Source organism: Anopheles moucheti, chromosome 3 (assembly GCF_943734755.1).
Source record: "Anopheles moucheti chromosome 3, idAnoMoucSN_F20_07, whole genome shotgun sequence".
Taxonomy (NCBI): Eukaryota; Metazoa; Arthropoda; class Insecta; order Diptera; family Culicidae; genus Anopheles; species Anopheles moucheti.
The window spans coordinates 17,129,647-17,150,112 of NC_069141.1; the positions used below are offsets into that span (position 1 = coordinate 17,129,647).

Here is a 20,466-nt window from a genome sequence, read left to right on the forward strand (position 1 = left end):
GGCCCCATCCCACCCAACAGATAACTCTTTGTCATACGGTCAAAGCTCTCAATTACAGCTTAATCCCCGGGAACTGAACGGACTGAAAAACCTTTGGCAAATAGTTCCGAAAACGTTCCTGCTACAATAATGCCAATTAATGCTATCCAATCAACCGGAGCCTAATTGGTATGCTGTAAAATTGTCGACCATCGTTGGGCTCTTGCTGGTCGATTTCTGCGTGGTGGCGGGTGTCCTGGGTGTAACGGACGTTCGATCGGACATTCGGACGAATGGATGCAGCACGCCGTGGACAGCTGATGGGATGAAGTACATACACAGCAGCTGGTTCGTGGGATGAACACCGTATGGAATTAATATGTAAAAATACGTGCCGTTACATGTTGAGTTGTTGGCTGTTAATCTCGAGTTCTTTTCGGTGGTGTTATTTGAAGTGTAGTAACAAAATTGGAAACTGTGGACATGGTGTACATTGATCCTTATTCCTTAAGTTATCGTTGGAGAGGTTTTGTAAAAATGGGAATGAAGCACAATTTCTCGATACTTAACTCTAGCCTAATTTTTCAATCATAAAGTTATCTCTCGGACTGCGTGGAAGGAGCATGGTTCAACTTCCGTTCATCGAACGTTCAGTACAGGGTTTTAAGGTTCAAGTGAAAAAGTGGCAATCAATTCTGAACGCTTTACAAGTTGAACTTGCAATAATATGCAGAGCTGGAATCCTTATCTAGCTTTTGAAATGTGATCTTGAATGTTAATAAGGCTTCTGACAGGCCGATTTACTAGTTGTTAAAGCGTTGTATATACACAGATTTACAATGAATACTCAGATACTCAGATATTGATGGAGGTATCATGAGGTGAGAAAGAATATAGATTTGGATGGAACACTTTACCGCTTGTATTGGAAAACCCTGCAACTCTCTTCCGGTTCCTTTTCACGGGCAATAATTGACCCACTGCGAAGCACGTGCTTTGTCTATCGATAATCACCCCCAGACATTCAACGCATTCGCCCACACCGGATGCCACCGTCTCGCTGTACCGTGTGTAGGTTCGTTACTGGACTGGCGACAATTGTTAATGCATTTCCAATAGGCTTCAACCTGACCGGAACTCGTGGTGCTCCTGGCCCAGGCACTGACCCCGAAGTCACTCCCAATGCAGGAAGGTGTTAGATAACAATCAATAACATTGTTGTTTCGCTGGAATAGCGGACAGCGGATTTATAATGATTCCGATTCGTTTCGATACCTAGCGACGGTGCATCGCACCGGAAGAAGACGCTTAGGGAAAAGTATGTGCGTTTGCTTAAACTAAGTGCATAAATACGCCACTCGATTCAGTGCGATCGATACGTACTGCACCGAATCGGATCGTGAATCGATTGCAATCAAATACAAATGACATAACGGACTGTGAAATGCAGGTCAGTGCAACAATCACACGCACGGAGCTAGTCTGCTTCCGCTACGCATACGTTACTTATGAGATTAGTTTGGTTGCGAACTGCACCGATAGACAGCTATGCTAAGGGACAGATAGAAAGGAAGGGAATTTGAGGGGAAAAAGGCATTGAAAAAATGGTTGAATCACGAATGAAAACCTAGTGCTTGAGAAGCAATAAAGGGCAGTTTTTTGTACATGCAAGTATTATTGTGTGGCACAAACATACAAAATCAATCAATGAAATCGAATGCGTTCTGCAGTTGTGTGACACAGCTCTTGGAGGGCTCTACTCTTTTGGCAATGAGAGTAAAAAAGTGGCTATATGCCAATTGCTACCAATGTTGTTTAGTCAAGAGCTATATATATATTTACTATATGTTGCTTCTAATGTGCTGTAATAAAATAGAAAAGTAACCCATTAAATAAAAAGGAACATTGCCGTGGGATTAACAGCAGATGGAAACGAATTGATTGATCCAGAAATAACTCCGATCACGATTACTGAATAGGGTTTAAATTAAATAACAGTCTAGAATGGATAGAGCTTTTCCGGACTGGAGTATTCACTTAGACGATAATTGTTTGTTCAAGAAAGTAATACAGCAATAAAGCTATTTGCAGTGAAGCATTCCCATGTGAATTTTATTGTTTATACTTCGAAGTATTCTTCCAATTTTGAATTGCATCATGTTTATTCTCACAAATAGAGGACGCTAATGTTGCTCATTTTGCCAGATTTACGGTTCAGAATTTTTTGTTTTTAATTTTTTTTCCACACTAATTTCATTACAAAAAAGCTTAAGTTTGGTAATTATGAGTAGTATAATCGAACCAAATTGTTATAACAGGTCTTGTGGATGATAATTATCTAGGTTTTGTGCGGGATCATCCAACTTGCTATTCGAACCCTGCATTACGTGTTTTGTGTTGCTTGCGACCAATTTATATAAATTCATATGTAAAGTCTCTCTTTTTCCTTTCACAAACTTAAAAGTTATGCATTATTTGCGTCTCTTTGCATTTACTTTATGTTTATTTGTTTAATTTTCTTCGAAATACACTGTAGATTGAATCTCGCAGAAAACAACTGCACGCCATAAACAAATTCAAGGCAAACGTCAACACCCTGTCTCGATTATCCGTGGAATTGCTTCCATTGGTCACGGATAAGTGAGTTCCGTGTTGTATTTGCAAGCGAATAAACAATTGAAGCACATCGATGTGTCCTCTCCCATAATTTAAGTGTGTGCTTCCTTTGGTGTGGTTGTGTGCTTGGGGGTGATGTTGTGCATCTATCCGCGGCCAGCAAAAAGCAAAGAGCTCCATCGTTGCAATATGTTCGCCAGAAAAAGGCAAACCACGAAGCAATAGAGAGTTTCGTGCTGCGTATCCCGCACGTGTGCGAGTGTAGGTGCGTGTGTTTGTGCTGGTTGTGTGTAATCTCTTGTGCCCCAGCTCGAAATCACCCCACAGTGCCAAAGGGGGTTGCAAATTGAAGATGTAGATGCTGTATCGGGAAGAAAGAAAACCAATCACATCAGCAAAACCCACGGGGAGGGAGTGTTGGCAGCGTTGTTGTTGTTGATTTTTGTCCCCCCCCAAAAGATTCATTGCACTTGCGAAAAAGTGCAATTTCAGGTGCAATCAGAGCGTGTGTGGGTGTGTGCGTGTGTGTGTGGCTGCGTGTTTTGTGTTGTGAATAGTGAAGATTTGTGCCCTTGTGTGTACCTGGTGTTTCTTTACGTAAAAAAAGCAATCATTCAAAGAGCTTCTCCAGATCGATCGTGTGAGGCTGTGGGCGCGTCTTAAAAGAGCTGTAATCTGCCCTGCGATTGTTTCACGCTTGTGCCAGGTGTGTCAGTGTGTGCGTGTGTGGATTTGGGAGCTAGTACATACGCTACTACCAATCCCAAGTGTGTAGTACGTAGCTCTGTGCCCACTGACTCTCCCTCCCCATTTAATTTCCCGGGGAGGCCCTTCGGAGTGACATGAACTCGCGAATCAAGTAAGTACTTCACGGCACCGTCGTAAGCACTTTTGCCCATTGACCTGTCTCAAACTAGCCTGGCGTAGTAGTAAAAGCACAAGTGCACCGGAGAGCGTCACGGGCACGGCAGTTTCTGCGAGCTGTCCTCTGTGCCTGTTTCATTGTGTGGGTCATTCATTCATCAAGCGCGTAATGGTCACAAGGACAACGGGCGAGGTTAGACCGTGACAGAATAGAATAGGAAAATCTAGGCCGAACGGCTCTAGAGAATGAGTAGAAGACAGCATCCTTCATCAGCATCACAAACAGATAAGCGTAAAAGGGAAAGAGAGAAAAGGAGCGCACGAGAGCGAACGAGCGCGCAGCAATCCCTGAAGGACGAAGCTGTGAGATGAGATGTGCTCTACTCACACCGTGCGAGTGTGTGTGAGCGACCACTACTACAGCTGCTGATTTATTTTCTCCTTTTTCCTTTGCTCACTAGTATCTTATCTCGACCTAAACACAACCATTTTCCTCAATAAAATGCCATCCCCCTAGCTTGGATATGGAACGAGAGAGACACAATTTTCCTTCGTTTGCGCGTACTTTTTCCCGTTTTTCCGCTTGTGCAGCAACAATGTCTCGCGTACGATAAGGGCCCGTTTTTCTCGCTGGCTCCGTTTTTTCGCAGCGGGCGTCTTTTTCTTACCCTTATGTGCTCTACATTTTCTTCTCAGGCAGGGAAAAACAAGGTGTGCCCGCTTTTCGGGGTTTTTTTCGTTGGGAGAACTGGATTTTCCGGAGCCTGCCTCAACAAGAATAGGCTCAATCACCCGATTTCGATTTGGTTGGTAAAGAATGCTTCATGCCGGGGAAATGTTAGTAACCATTAGGAGACAGATTTGTGTGTGAAGTCCCTTCATTGTACTTGTATTTCATCCTATTATGCTTCCATGAATCTAAGTAGGCGTATCTAAATCGTTTCAAATGGCAATTTGTTATTCCTCGCCCCAATATTTGTATTGAACTTGTGCGTGCGTGCTCGTGGCTCATTTGTTGGGGTTCTGAATCATAAAGTACCCTTTCCTTATCGTGTTTCTTGGCTCGTTTTCTCATACTCCAATGCTTTCTTCTTTTTTCCAGGGAGGATGTCAGCCGACTGTTTGAGTTCTGGTGCGAAATTGCTCCGGGTACGGGCGACGACTCTGCGCCGGGTCACATCGTGGAAAGCTTCCCGGAGTCGTTCAAGGATGCGAAGGTTACCACCGACATTCCTGCGTTTGCGTTTCCGTGTGCGTTTGAAAGGTAAGAGAGAAAGGGAGAGAGAAAGAGAGAGAAAGCGAGAGAAAGGCAGGCACTTGTTAAGCGTGACATCCATCACTTGACGGGTTGATCAGTAGACGAAAGGTGTTTTGAAAAGATATGGCTCAAAATTGTACCAAAAACAGGGCCAGCTTAGGAAGGCATTCAAGCAGGAACTGAAACAAACATTGTGTCAATGGCTGGTGAAAAAACCTCGCACCTCTCGGACGTGCTTTCGGTAGCAATAAAAAGGATTATTGTGTTCTATTCCGTTTAGATGGAGCAACAGCAAAAAAAAAAAAATAGTAAATTCGACAAGTGTGCTCCCAAAATTCAACAGTTTGCAACGGCTATTCTGTAGGCCGTTCTGTTTCGTGACGTACACAATTAGAATTCACTTATCAGCGTAGAAAAAAACCACCCCGGAGCCCCCATCACGCCCGGTCGAAATTCCACATCGGTGCCCCGGGTGCTGACGATGATTTGACTTTTATCGCTTCGCTTTCGGAGCGTGAATTGTTATTTATGCTCTCCGCAGCACCAGCGTGGCATGGCGTACTGCTGTGTAGCGTGAGGGCCACCTGCTCCACCGTGCCGGAACCGGACCACGGACGGAAGGAAATCCCGAACCGAAAATGGTTCCTAATGAGCGAATTTTAAGCAGCCACCAATAATAATTTTGCTACGATTACCGGGGTGATTTTTTTTTCTTTCTGATGTTGCGTTTTGATTGTTTTGCCTTTGATGTCTACTAGGGCACATGGCTTAGGGCGTACTTTTTTTTATTATTGATTGTGGAATGCGTGGAAGCGTGGAAGAACAGCAGTTGGCCTTGCGGATTTGTTAGGTAGGAAAATGTATTTCTGATTGAAATCTTCAGTACCACCTGTAGTGAGGAATTTCTGCCTATGGACGGGAGATGGTTGGCGCTATTTATTTACCCTTTTACGATGGCTAGACTTGTTATGCAGCCGGTCCGAGAACGTTGACCTTGACGGTGAACTTTGCTAATTAGTATAAACTTTCGCTGAACTTACAGCTCCCCCTTAATCAGCACGAGATATGATTGATAACTGGAAGCAAAACATGTCTAGCTCAGGGTTTTCTGTTTGTTTCGCCGACCGCCGATGAGGAACTTGCCCTTTTTCCCTCACATCCCTCGCCAGTTATCAGATTGTAGACGATTTGTTGAATATTAATAAAGTCAAAGAAAGCCAGGAAGGACAGCCCTAGACCTTTTGAGGTTGTTATGCCCCAGTAGATTTTAGTAATAATGCAAAGAATAAGTTGTCAAAATAATGTAATGATAATGTTTTCTGCGTATATTAAGCAAAAAAAATGTAGTTTGTTCTGACTCTTCCGTATTCAAAATATGACGTGCTTCCAACCTGAGTTCCAAGGTTTTTCAGTAGGATGTTGAGAATACTTCAGTTCCATTCCAGCTGAATAAATGAATTATAAATGAATGCCCGTTGCAATGTTGGCTAAGATTGTTCTAAGAAGACGCGCTACACAGTCCGGAACTAGGGAACCATGACTGGCATGACTAGCACGATGAGGCTTAACCGCAATGTTGCTCGAATCACATTCAATTCGGCGGAAGTAATGGTTTCACAAATCGCATGTCAGCAGTTGTCATCGAAAATTTCTTGCAAACACACACCAAGTCCTAGAATAAATGCTTTCTGGCATCATCTCCTATCAACAGGTCCTATCGGGCCAAACCCACACCGAATATGTTTAGATTGGATTCGGAGATATCGTGTCATTATAGCTCCCTATCACGTCATGCGGTCCATGAGGAAGTTCTAACGTCCCTGTGAAACAGATGACTTTAAAGCAGAGGCCACATCTGCCGCTGCTTCTAAAATGCCATGAAATGAAGTCATTTTTAGCAAGATCTCTATGCGGGAAAATGGTTATGATCCATAAAGAGTTATTTTACGCATGATTTGCTGACGTTCGCGCGATGGGAAAGATGAGCTTCGACGATTTCTCAATTGTTTAAATCGCAGCAAATATGTGGGCTCAAATGGATTTGTTTTATTTTGGGGATTTTTATATTCACAATCGATACAAAATGAATAAAACAACATGAACCAACAATTCAAATTAATTGCTGGTATAATAATATGACTTTTCTTCTAGTATTCGATCGAAAGCCGTCATCGTAGTGACATAACCGTGTGGCACCCGTTTTGAATACAATTTCATTGTCTCGTACCGCATGATAATGGTATCGGAATTTAATCAAACGTCTATCACTCGATCGCACGCCCTTTCCAACGTGACGCCATTAAAGGGAGGACCGAATCGTGGCCACCCTTTTCATAATGCTAAACACAGACACATACAGAAACTCCTCGGTATCATGCGACATTGGCGCTTTGCTGGACATGGAGTTGTTTTGTTTCCCTTCCTTTCTCTTTTCACTTCGTTTGCACCATTTGGGGTTATGTGGGGGTTTGCGTGTGTGACCGCATCGCATTCATTATCGCTCGAAATGTCGCGTCGGCCCATCCATCCACGGGGAGTGTGCGATCTGCCGGCTGAACGTGCTGGGACATTGTCATCGCGCTTGCCTCGAGTGTGGCCTCTCGATTTGGCACGTTTATTATGCAAAACCCGCAGCACCGTATGCTTCTCCGTTACGTTTACGCCATGGTGTGTCGTTCGGTGCCTTTGTGGGGAGGCCTTCATCGTCTTCTTCCTGCATGGACGGACGAAATGCATGCCCCCGGGATGTTGGTGACGTTCGGTGAGTCGCACTTCGAAACGCAATCATCTGCAAAATCGCCTTCTAATACTAGGAATTGGCAGCAAAGCGAGACTTTGTCGTTTTGTCCCATTTGTTTACGTTTGAAATTCACTTGGCTAGATTTGACGTTCGGAAATGGGGATGTTTCCGATGGTTTTTGTGTACACTCCCGGGTGTGTGTGTGTGTGTGTCTTCAAATGCAACAGTTGTTGGTAAGTCTAGCAGATCAGCCCTCTCCCCCCCGAAAATGCCATCGGTGGCCAGACCACCGACTGACGTTAACTCGAGCGCCCCACAACAGCAATGAATGTATATTTATCGAATTACATCCAAACGGGAGCTAACCGACTGGAGCGCAGCGCAGTAACAAGATTAGCGACTAAGCATTTATCGTCGAGTTGAAGGCCGCGGTCTCGGTTTGGTGTTGATGATGATGATGATTGGGAAAAACGATATGGGTCGTTGGTGATAGCCATCCCATTTGCCGCAAACACAAACAGACCGGGCAACTGTCGAGGGACTTCTTTTGGGTGGCTTTTAGGGAATGCAAACGGCTACGAAGGGCACACACGTTTCTTCCTGCCAATAATTGGATTCTTCTGCGCTGGTTCGGATCTGTTTCCACAAATTATCATTGTAATGGTCGCGTAAATGTCTTCACTACCATGGCCCGTTCCAGTTGATCGATTCCGAAACGCGATGCGTGCGGCCGACGAGGTTTCCGACACGAATGCAACACGATACCCACATAATCGTGCCATGTTGAATCGATCGGTTCGATGTCCACGGGCGTTGACGATGCCCTGTGACGAACGAATGCGGAATGTAGCATTCCGGTGCCAACATGTCAACACGGGACGGGAAGAGAGATGGTGAAGTTGGTGGGATGCGAAGTGCCTCGCAGTGACGTAGGAAGGGAAGATGTTGTTGCTTGTCCGCTGTGACTTCATATGAATTGGAGCACCATTTCCGGTTTCGACTGGACATCGCTGCCTTCACGAGTATGCGTGTGTGCCGTGTATTAATGACGGTACCAGCATCAATTACGGTGCACTTCCGATGATGAAGAAGCACCGCGCGCTCGTCCACTTGCGCCGATGGACGATCAGTTGGCCCGGAGTAACTGACTGGTTATTAGTTGTCGTCGCCTTGTGGAAACGATGGAATTCATCGCTCATCATATAACCCCTTACGGCCACCGGTCCCATCCGCGCCGCGGTCATTGTTTCCGTCAGCGGAAGAACGATCTCCGGCGCCTCTACGCGTTATGCATTTTATGTCCACTCACTCGCAGCACGGGAATTTTACTACCGATGGTTCTCATCTTCTTTCTCGCGCTGAAAGAAAATCATCTTAAGCCATTGAGTCACCTTGATATGATGGGGCTTGTGTTTCGGGAAGCGCACCTAGCGCACTGGAGCGCGAGACAAAGAAGCAAGCGTGCGCGGCTACGAGACCGACCGGTTGAACCGGGCGGAAATATGGTGCTTTCGACCTTTAACGCTGTGTGTCGCGGAACCATTCACCTTCAGTTCCTTCGTTCCACCATCGTGATAGCGGCCCCACAACCTGACGTGTGCTCTCGATACCGGGAACTGCTGCCGTCGACTGACCGGTGGTGACTCATCGTCGCACCGGAGCATATGCGCGGTTCAGTTGGGTTTTTTTGTGTGTGTCGATAATAGAGATTGGTCATGCTACAACGGGTTCACGCCACCACCACGGCAATGGAGTTGAAGTTAGTGTTTAATATGTTTATGACTTGTCTTTTAAAACGTTTAGCTAGCGTTGCTGTGTGTTAAGATTGCAATGCAAACATTGTCCAACTGATGACCACTGGAGAGTTTTAGTTTTATTTATCAACGTGAGCTTTTCGTTTAGCTATACAACAGATAAATCTCCTCTATCCAGTAGGAAAACTTCAACTAAAAGGCAATTTTGTTGTCCATAGCACTATGTCCACCAAAACGAAGCTGCTAGGGTTTTGCTAATATTTAACCAATTAATTACCCATCAGGCAACTCTCGTGGCACACCTCGACACATGGGAGGCGTCGGTTCAGCACGCGAAAAGTGTCATGGTCACCGCTACAAGTGGTTTATAATTTACGTAACCCAACCACACACTCTCGGAACCGCACAACTGGCGGCTGACCAACGTCACGTCGAATTAATGAATTTAGTTCGCAGCGGAATGACTACGAGATACCGATGGAGCGCGGTGTCTTCTTGTTGCTTTCTGCCCTCGTGTGTGAACGCCACGTTTTTCTTTGCGTGCCACACCGAAACACACACCGAGCAGGAAATGACGCCTTCCGAATGGGAAGTTCCGGTGATTCGGATTTATTTTTATCCACCAAAACCAACCAAACATTGAAGCGTGCTTGATGGAATGTACCAATAGTGTTGTGTCATGTATTTAATAATGAAGCGTTTTTGAGGGGAAAAAGTTCTAAGTTTTGCTAAAAAAGTAAGCCCAAACTGCGAACAGCGTGAGTCATTGCACTATTATCCGGAGGTGATCGAGGCAGACTGACAGACACACAGTGTGCAAGCAACAGCACTCGGTTGCCAACAGTTGGACAAACGTAGCTATCAAGTGACACATGGGTTTGGCTTTCTTATCTCCTTTCGTGCCTTTATTCCCTGCAAAGGTCGCTAGTACCTTTCTACGCCGGTCGGTCAATCAATCATGATGGCCGGTAAGTAGCAGTGAAAGACTTAATTTCATTGAAAAAGATACCTGAAGGTTAGCTCTTTATCACAAGTGTTAGACTTAGAACTTAGATTACGGAACCGTCTGTGCACGGAATGATGGAATTTTTAAGGGCATTTTAAGAATCAATTTTTGGTAGTATTGTGCTCACATATAATTGATTGTTTTAGCAAGTTTTATATAAACGAGCAATAGACAAATTGAACACAGTTTTTTTTTCGGTTTAAACGAAAATTTTTGAAAAGAAAGTGCTGCTGAGCTTAATCGTCACCGTTTCACCACATTTCAACTGATAAATTTCTGTCTTATTTCTCCCCCAGTCGCACCATCCAAGTCCACTCGTTCGTGCTGACCAACATTGACTCGAAATGGCGGTTCGGGTTCTGCCGGCACGATCCAAAATCACCCACAGCGATGGTGATTATTACGTACCTTCCGTGGCACGATACGTTCATGCGCTTTCTGAACGTACTGGCCGATATCCGGAAGAACCGACCGAACGAGTTTGCATCGTTTCTAGCGGAATCGTACAACAAGGGTGTACCGGAACCGGGCGCCTGCCTGAAGCTACACTACGATCGAGCGTCCCAAACGTTCCTATTCCAAAGACCTCAACAGTTCCAGCTTCCCAGTATTCCGGAGAATGTAAGTGCAGTTGCCGTGGTTGCGGCGGTTGTTTGAAGTCAAGCAGTAATAACGTTCCATTCCATTTGTTTCATTTTAGCACAATCTCAATCAATACTACAACTTTGTGGAACCAAAATTCATGATAGGCATATTCGCCGCTATGCTGGCAGAGCGGCGCATCATCTTTGTTTCCCGGCGGCTCGACATCCTCTCGTCGTGCGTACAGGCGGCGAACGCTTTCCTCTATCCGATGGTTTGGCAGCACATCTTCATACCGGTGCTGCCGATGCAGATGAAGGACATACTGGCCGCACCGATGCCGTTCCTGATCGGCGTACCGGAGGCGGTGTACGAAACGTTACGGCGGGAGGAAATTGGGGACGTCGTTATACTGAACTGTGATAAACGAACGCAGGAAACACCGTTCGACGATGTGAAAAGTATGCCCCAGGAATTGGTGAGCTCGCTCAAGAAACAGCTCTCCAACCAGGCCGATCATCGGGGCGATCGGGTTTCAAAGATATTTCTAGGTACGGGAGAAACCGTGAACCGTGAATGTATATTTGCGGCAATCCAATTAATTCCTTCTACTTCTGTAGGTATTCTAGTGCAATTAATTGGTGGATATCGGGATGCTGTAAAGTTCAACGATAAAATTACCTTCGATCCGGAAACGTTCATCGAGTCCCGACCGTCGCATTTACGACCGTTTCTGGATAAAATGCTTGATTTGCAGATTTTCCAACAGGTGTGTACATACAGACGAAGCAGCATCAGCTTAGGACGATATTTACTGAATGATTTCTTTTCCTCCATAACGCTTGTAACAGTTTATCGAAGAACGCTTGGATATGCTAAACACTGGTCAGGGATTTTCGGACGAGTTCGAGGTGGAGTACTTCCGGTACGCGGAAAAGTCGGGCCGAAAGACGAAACAGTACAAGGATTTGCTGAAGAACTTCAAGGATAAGGTAGTGTCGTTGATTTGATAGTGGCCACATTTTCCATTCTGGTTTTTTGCTTCCCATTCTGTTATGCACCGTCCCTGTTTGTGGTTTCATTCAATTTGGCACGTTTTGGTAACCTTTTTTCGGTTGTTTAATTTCTTAGTGTTTCCACTTGACTTGGTTTTAAATGCTTATTGACAGCTGCACTAAGCGTTGAGAACATTTGATAGTAGTTTTAATAGTGACCGATCGCAATAGGTATCCATCTATGCTATGCAAGTGATCGACGTTTCATTGTGATTACTCGAATTATACTTAACATTCCGATTTGTGATGATTGCATATGAGTACTTTACCGTTGATTAAGTTAATTTTTAAACATTATGCTTACTTAATTCGATGCTATTATTAATTGGAGCAACAGTTTGAATCTCCCGTCGATACCCGAAAGGATAGTATGTCCTATTAGCCAGTTAGTATAGCACCTTTTAAGATTTCTCAATAAAGAATTGCTTCGATGATCAATTCGCACGATATGACTTTTGTTTCAATTTGACGCTAAATGATGGTTTCTTTTTGCTTTGGTATTGTTATGATTTTTTTTTCCTGTAAACCCTATCACCAGTTTAGGCCCGTCTGTTTATAAAAGAAACATCCTTAAATTGATCATGAATCTCATCATTCTGCATCTTTTTCATATTCTTTCTTCCGCATCATATCGCATCACTCTTTGACGGCTCTCTGCTTACACTGTTTCTACTTCATTGTGCATTTACGAAACCACGCAAACATTCACATTCTGGACCGGGGTTGTGTGCATTCGCTACCTGACGCTTCGTTCTCATACACGGTGCATGTGATTGCGTCTATCAACACGTGGATACTTAAACCAAACATTTCCTATTCATTGTGACCGATCTGTGCTTCCTGTGTGTGTACTTTACGCGGGGTGTTGCGTGGCGTGGTTTTTCGACACGCTGTCCACCAACCGCTTTCGGGGGAAAATTCGTCTTCGCTGCGGTGTTTGTGCTTGCCACCAATTGCCTGTGCCCGGGAATGTGTTTCGTCAACCCGGGGTTCTTAATGCCGCTACAATTTGCTGCCCCATATCGCTGCTGTTGCTGTTGCTTCCCCTAGACTAATCCAGCAGTACGTTCGGCCGTCAAATCGGTGAGTGGGTTTTGTTGTAACCGTTTCTGTTTTTGCGATTGAGGAGAAGTACTTTAATCACACCACGTTACTGGCATGTTGTTTATGCTTGGTGAGATGTGTTGGATAAATGACGATAAGAGAACGCTCTGTTTTACCACCCAACTAATCACTGTCCGTTCAATTTTAGGTCAAGGAAGGTGGCAAAGGTGTGAAGACTGCTTACAAGGGCTTACGGTCGAAGTTTCGTGAAACGACCCCACCGAAAACGAAGCTCGATAGCAGCAGCAGTATGCATCTGCACCACCAGTACGATGTCGGTGGACACCATCAGTCTGCGCCAAACTCGCCCGTCTTTAACAAGCGTCCGCAGACGATCGCATTGCCGGATGACGTTTACCACACGCACAACCCGCACCAAATGCTTACGCCATCGTCAACCTCGCTACACAACTCCCCACATATCCTGCTGGGCAGCCACCATCATCATCTGCATCAGTCGCTTCCGCAAAGCAATGGGGGCGTCGGTGGTGGCAGCAGTGCCGGTAACAGCAGTAGTGCCGGTTATCATAGCGCCTCGGCGGCGATGACCCGCAGCGGTAGCAGTGCTGCTGGCAGCACAAGCCACATGAACAACAACAATCACAGCTATGCCAACAGCAATAACAATAACAACCATATGACCAGCAGCAGTGCGAGCGACATACGCAGCCCAACGCTAAGTCCCACCAGCTCGAACTCATCGTCGGAGATGAACCTGTGGCAGGAGATGCAGCATCATCTGACGCTGTTCAAATCGCCCGCTGTGAATCGGAATGTAAGTAGGCATGAAACGGTTTCTTCCGTCTGGAGTACCATTTATTTGATTTCCCATAGCATGCAATACGAGTCAGTAACTATCCTTTCCAGTGTGTCTGTTGTACCTACAGACAGCTAGAATGCACCGTACGCGTAATGCGCGCTGCGTGGAATGAATGAATTTTTAAGTTTTATAATTTTGTGAACAATTTTCTGTTCGTCGAATTTTGTTGATGTGTGTTTATGGTTACTGTCGGCGGTGGCCTTTTATGATTTGCCGACCCAGACGAGCGCTGAAAGATGTAGCTCCTGTTGAAATTTACGCGATTTATTTAGTAACCATAATTTCGGGTAGTGACTGAATAGTATTTTTAAATTTAAGTTTTTATTCTCTGCCACACAAATTTCAATACCTTATGTTTTCTTTTTAATATAATGCATCTGTTTTGTTGCACTATTAACGAGCATCTAAGCGCTGCGCAAAAGAAAAGAAAAAAATGCATCCTTAACTTGTGAGCATCCACTCAATAATTGTAACGTATTGTTTTGGGTCGAATACCGTGTGCGTGAGTGCGTGTGCGTGTGATTTTCTAAGATTGTGAACGTAATGCAATACTTATTAAAAATTGGTACTTTGTGTCACTAACAACTGAGAACCATTGTCATTTTTGCCGCATCGTGCTGCCATCCCTGTGTGTGTTGTCAGTGGCGTGGAGGTAGTAATAACGTGTGCCGTAGCATTTGTTTTGTGAATATAATATTTGCAATTTAAATTCCATTTCGTATAATTTCCAAGACATTTTTTATGAGTGTGCAGTTAAGACTGGAACTGATTTGACAATTTTGCAATTGGTATTGTATACCTGCAGGAGTATACATGGTGTACTAAGTGGTACACTTAGAAAAATTAATCGAAAGTGTCTTTGTCGGAATAGCGAAGAGTCGTACTCAATTCAGTTAAAACGATGCAAATGTCGTCCCCGTTGGATGGATGTGATGCGGTTTGTGATGCTCATGTATCATTTTCTAAATTTCTCTGTGGTTGCATTCTACTTTGATTTTGTTCTACCGTGTTCATGATGGGCTGTTTCCATCTCATTTCGGTTTTGGGTTTTGTGGCTCATACAAAATCTGTTCTATGTTAACAAAATCGGATCAAAAGAAGCCATTTTAAAATTAAAACAACCATCCTTCATCGTTCATCCTAGCTGTGAATATATCAAGTGCATCTTCTTCTCCTTTCTATCGTTTTCCACCTTTCTGTGCCATATCTTGCACGCATTCATTCCATTCCATTCCATTACTCACACTTTCGGCATACACATGCACACACACACACACACACACACACTCCCTCTGTGCGTGTGGGTAATCCCGTATGTGCGTTTGTGTTGTTGTGATGTTCTCATGTGGTCCTATCCTGTCTCCATACTCTGGGGCAACAATCTGCATTTGCCTCCCTTGCAGCTCAAGCCAACGAACAGTGCGGAAGGCGGGAACGCCGGCAGTCGGCCATCATCCCGGGCGGGAGCACCGGTCAGTCCACCGGGTGGCAGTATTAACGCTCTACCTCGCATACAGGAGTCGGTGGCAGTCGGTGCGCAACCGCTGCTAAGCCTGGAGCTCGATAATGCGCGACAGCAGCACACCGGGCGGCCATGCAATAGCTGCAACAACAATGGCAGCGGCGACTACCACAACGACGACGATCAGACAAACTTCGATCTCTCACCGGATGCACCGTGTCCACCGATACCGCCGAGGCGCTTCCAGTCGGCGGCCGACGCCCTGGCCGCCATTCAGATTTCTCCCCCACCCATGTCACCTCCGTCGTCTTCCTCGTCGAACTCATCGCCCTATCGTACCTACAATAACTTTATACCTACCGCCGTACCGAAGGCGAAGCCACCGATTGCTGTTCCCTCCGGTACGGCTTCCCCGTCGACCATCGATCAGTCACCTCCCTTACCTTCCCCTCCGCCTCCACCGCCTTTGAAGGCGCAGGCCGATGCGGCCAGCCGGCGCAACGACATCCTCCAGTTCGACGACGAGGAGGAGCAACTGATCACGCTTACCACGACGACGACGACGGCGGTCGGTGGATATGCGGGTACGGCGACCACGACCACCACCAGCATGTCCATGACGTTCGGTCAGCCAGTGGTCCGCAAGCATGTGCTCGATCCCGCGTCCAATAGCACAACGCACAGCAACCACATCCTACCGCTGCTGCTGCCCCAAACGCAACACCCGAGACAGCAACCGATCGTACAAAGCGTAGCAGCAGCAGCATCAACAGCAGCAACAGCAGGCAAAACGCCACCATTGCAGCACGCCTATACCTTGCCACATCCACCGAAAGCGCAAGCGCCCCAGCCACCGCAACGGCCACCGCTTGCGCCGAAGCCCACCTTCCGCAAAGAGGTAATGAAACTTGCCCTTTACCACACCTTCCACTGCTTTCTGCTGCTCTATTGCGCGTTTCGACTCTTTACGGTGCCCTCTTGAACGGAATGTCCAACCACATTCTCCTTATCTTACCGTTAGCTGTTCTCCAGCAATATTAAATCGATTTCGTTTGTTTTTTTCTTTAATTTTAATTCCCCCCTCCACAATAACGTTAGATTTCGATCGCAGTTCGATTCGATTCCATTTCAGCTTATCTTATTGGCAATTAATACTCTTTTTATCAAATATCCCTTCTTTTTCCCTTCTTTCTTCCCTTGTTCCGTTTGATTTATATTTGCTGCGCGTAATGCTCGATCCGGTACTGCTTTAATTCTCGTACACACTCACGTTTTTTTGCCTGTACCCCATTGAATGCGCTTGGATGACGCTTGTGACGATGTTGTCTTCTTTCGAATCTCTCACCAACTATGTCTTCAATAACAAACAAAACTCTTCGTTCCGGAAATCCTCGGCCCGCGGAAATCTCTAAGATGCGGGTTAAGATCGAGCGTAAGCTAAGTATGCAAACGGTGGCGAAGCAGGATGTTTAAGATGAGCTGCTGGACGTGTTCCTCATCCCGTCCATTTGCTGGCGCACTGGTCCGGCTGGAGTGCCGTGAGGAAAAGAACTGATGATGATAGCTATTTGCCTAGGAAGCGATATATCAAAGAACAGCGCGCTTACGTTTGCCTGCTGTCTGTTGAACAGAACGCCTCTACGCCTTTTCCAAACTCAACCAGAAACTCCCGTCTAACACCATCGGCGGAGTGTAGCCGGAGGAGTACCCAGTTAACGCTTTCCACAACTCTAATCCACTACTATAGTAAGACCTGTTTGTATCTTCCTTGTACCTGTTTTTTTGTCTTGTCAACTTTGTGATGAGTGTTGCGTTATGTGGGCTTTGTTCTTTGTTTTACATTTTACCGAAACTCCTGTGCTTTTTTTTCATTTGCGAAGGGGGTTATTTGCGGAACCACAAACGGCAAACACACCGGTTAATGCTGCGTGGGTGTTTCTCTGTGTGTTTGTTTTTTTGTATAGTTTACCATTGTGTACTCATCATCGAGGAATGTTCGGTCACGATCACGCTGTTTTGTGTGTGGCACATTTATGTTCCATTCATCTGCAACCTTTTATCATCCTTTCGTCATCCCGTTCACCGCCATTTTGTGCACAACAGGGTCGCCCAAATCATCCTGACTGTGGGAGCAGGGGGTGTATCTCATCCGTACATCATCTTCTGCTCGGTGTTTTTCTTTCCTTCTCTATCGCATTGAAACGATCTCTACTCACTATCGGTGTTTGCTTACGATCATATCGCTACTTTTATCGTTCTATCGAGTCTTCTTCCCGAATCGTACGTCATACTCGCTAGTGTGATGCCTAAACTCAGAATAATCAGAATAATTTCTAAATCTGTTACTATTTTAGTAAGCTTTTATGGTAAACGGTGACTGTATTGCTTTTTTCCTGTTGCCAAACAACTTTAATATTATACTGTTTTGTGTTGCTTTATTAAATGAATTGTTTTTTGTTTATTGCTTGGTAGAGTGATTTGTTGAAGGTAGCTAGTTGTTATGTTTTTTGATTGCTGTTCTTTTTTTAAAGTAAAGTAAGATTTTTTGGTTTTTTAATGTTTGAATTGGACACGCTTCTACTGGTCATATGATTTCAGCACGAATTTATTAATTTTGATGCTTTTTTCTGCTTATGCATTGGATGGGATTTGAGCCAAGTATTAGATTGAATTGAGTCGTAATTTTTGAATTAAATATATAACAAGTCTTGAACATTAGCATAATGTTTCAATCTACCTTTGTAATGTATGCGGTGTGTTGCTTCTTGGTCTGTAGATCATTTATGAGCTACCGAAAGTTTCGCTTCAGTGCTGGGTAAATGATCGGTTTTCCTCTCATTGAAGTACCTAGCGAAGGATTACTCCTGGTGCACACACACACACACACACCAACCAACCAACCACCACCAACTCCCCGTAAAGCTAGCTAGTGCTGCTCCATGTTCTCACACTCCTACCGCCTATATTTCGCAGTCTCAAAACGGTGACACACCCGATTTCCCTGCGTCCACATCCGGAGCCACCACCGGAAGCACAACTCCACCGGTGAACGAAGAATCCCTAGATCTAATCACGCTGGATACCACCAACTCGAGCTTCGAGCTGGAGGACTTCGATCCGCTCAATGAGCGGGCCAAACCAATCGGTACGGGTGGCCCGGCCGGCACCTCGCATGCGACCCCCAGCTCAGCACTAACACCCTCCAGCTATCCGTCTGGCTTGGCAAATGCATCCGGCGTAACGATGCCGACGGCGTCCTTTCCCTCGACCAGCCTGAGCGTTAATAATCCGGTCTATCCTTACTTTACACCGCTTTACCAACAAAACGTCGCCGTGTCTTCGCACCCTGCTCATCATCAACCTCACCAACCACACAACCACCGGGCACTAGGGATGGGAAGCGATGGACAATCACTACCGCAGCGTTCGTACAGCAGCGTCGGGGAGCGCACCGGCGCGTCCAACGGTGCTGGTACTGGTGCCAGTGCGCGGGAAAGTAATGTCTCGGATGATTTCGAACTGTTGCGAAACTATGGTCTAGATAAATTCTCACTGCTGGACAGTGGTAGCACAAAGCCAACGACACTGCACGTTAACGGGAGCACCGGTAAAGCCGAGCAACAGAACACGACCAATTTTCTTCATAATGCGCAGGTTCCGAATGGTGGCCGCCAGCTCGGCGGTTGCAATGGTAGCAAATACCCGCCGATGAATAGCAGCAGCGGCCAGCCGAAATCAACCTTTAGCAACTGGACGACGTTCGATTGATCATGGTCAGCGTTAAGCGAGCTTGTGCCAGCTGCCTAGGCGACGATAATTAAATAAAACTAGTTTCTCAGCACATGCACACAGGAGAAACTCAAAATCGAAATTATATCACACATTCCAACAACAGGAATGGTGGTCACTTAATACGCTGCAAATATTAAACATTCAATGAATACAAGGATTAGGGCGCGCATAAAACTAATCCGGATGCATCAATGCTTAGGCCATATTAAAAGTTTAATCAGTTATCATACAGCGAACTAGAGCCAATACTGTTTTTTTTTGTGTATTTATTGTGTGAAAAAACAACGCCAACGTCTTTTTCCCCTTCCAATCGTGGTCTTTTTTTGTTTTTAATTTAGCTTTGTTCCAATTGTTTAGTATTAATAGTGTCATACAGAACGAAACGTAGTTGGGCAGGTTTCAGTCGATAGGAAAAGAAACTGAAGAATGTCGGCAGTGGTGTATGTAACAATGATATGCTTTTCAGAGATAAATTTACCGTAGTTAGCGGTAAGCATAGCTAAAACATAATCGTAAAACGATTTAAAATAGAGCCACAATTAGCGCAAGCGTTTGCAAGCAAAACTCGACGGTGAACCGACGACCACAGATGGGGATGTAGTGTAGAGGAAAGACATGGCACAGAATGTAAATTTAACTCGTAAACATATGCACAAACACACAAACAAGAGGTAATAATGAAGATGCGTATGGAAAAGGAAATAGAGGCAGAGATAAATTACTAAAAACAAGAGATAATGAACGGGTAGATTGAGTTGAGCGATGGAATAAAGAACATATATGAACTGGTTGAGTATAGTTTATCGCATTGAAGCGATCGCTAGTGGATAGTGCAGAAGCATTTTAAAATGTATCTAAGGGACGTTTGGTTTTGCCGTGCACAGTTTGTTTTTTTGTTCCACAACCTTTCCTTAACCGTGCAGGTCGTCGTCTTTCGATAACGTTAGAGTTTCCGTCTTTGTTTTCTTCCCCAACTCGCTCGGCTATTACTATCTTCTTCCTTTAGACTTCCAATCGACTATCACACTAAAGTTCGTGAATAAACAAATTATGTACGGCACAAAAAAAAACCCCCGAAGGTCCTTTTGTATCCGTTGCCAGAAAAGGTAGTTGTTTAGTTAAAGTAGCATACACCAAATGTGTGGCAGGAGGTATATATTGTCATGGGAAAGCGTTCTGTAGCGTTAGCGTCTTAACCATGCCCATGATTACGATCAAGTCATAGACATCATATATATATATATATACAAGCGGCGACATGGATGTCACGGTGTGCCGATTGGATTGCAGTTTTAAGTTTTATTTGATCGCCGTAAAGATCGCCAACGATTTAGCTATTTCTATTCGAAACGTAACGTTCAGTAGTGAGTGATCGTGTAACTGCTTAATACGATATTTTAACGCATCTTTAACTATCATATTAAGCGGGTGGGA

General features: G+C 45.1%; 1 protein-coding gene across 3 annotated transcripts; it reads left to right on the forward strand.

The window, feature by feature from the left end:
• The first annotated feature begins 2,692 nt into the window (after positions 1-2,692).
• On the forward strand, positions 2,693-19,272 carry LOC128305981 (DENN domain-containing protein 1B-like). 3 transcript variants are annotated; one of them, XM_053043635.1, is made up of 10 exons: positions 2,693-3,454; positions 4,562-4,723; positions 10,514-10,838; positions 10,918-11,350; positions 11,420-11,568; positions 11,651-11,791; positions 12,905-12,937; positions 13,107-13,733; positions 15,182-16,138; positions 18,214-19,272. In XM_053043635.1, exons 1-10 carry the CDS (start codon positions 3,438-3,440, stop codon positions 19,006-19,008), a joined length of 3,639 nt encoding a protein of 1,212 aa, XP_052899595.1. In that variant the 5' UTR covers positions 2,693-3,437; the 3' UTR covers positions 19,009-19,272. The 3 variants fall into 3 exon arrangements, with proteins under 3 accessions (XP_052899595.1, XP_052899597.1, XP_052899596.1); XM_053043637.1 differs by having other exon boundaries at positions 15,996-16,005; positions 18,284-19,272; XM_053043636.1 differs by lacking the exon at positions 15,182-16,138.
• Positions 19,273-20,466: the final 1,194 nt, after the last annotated feature.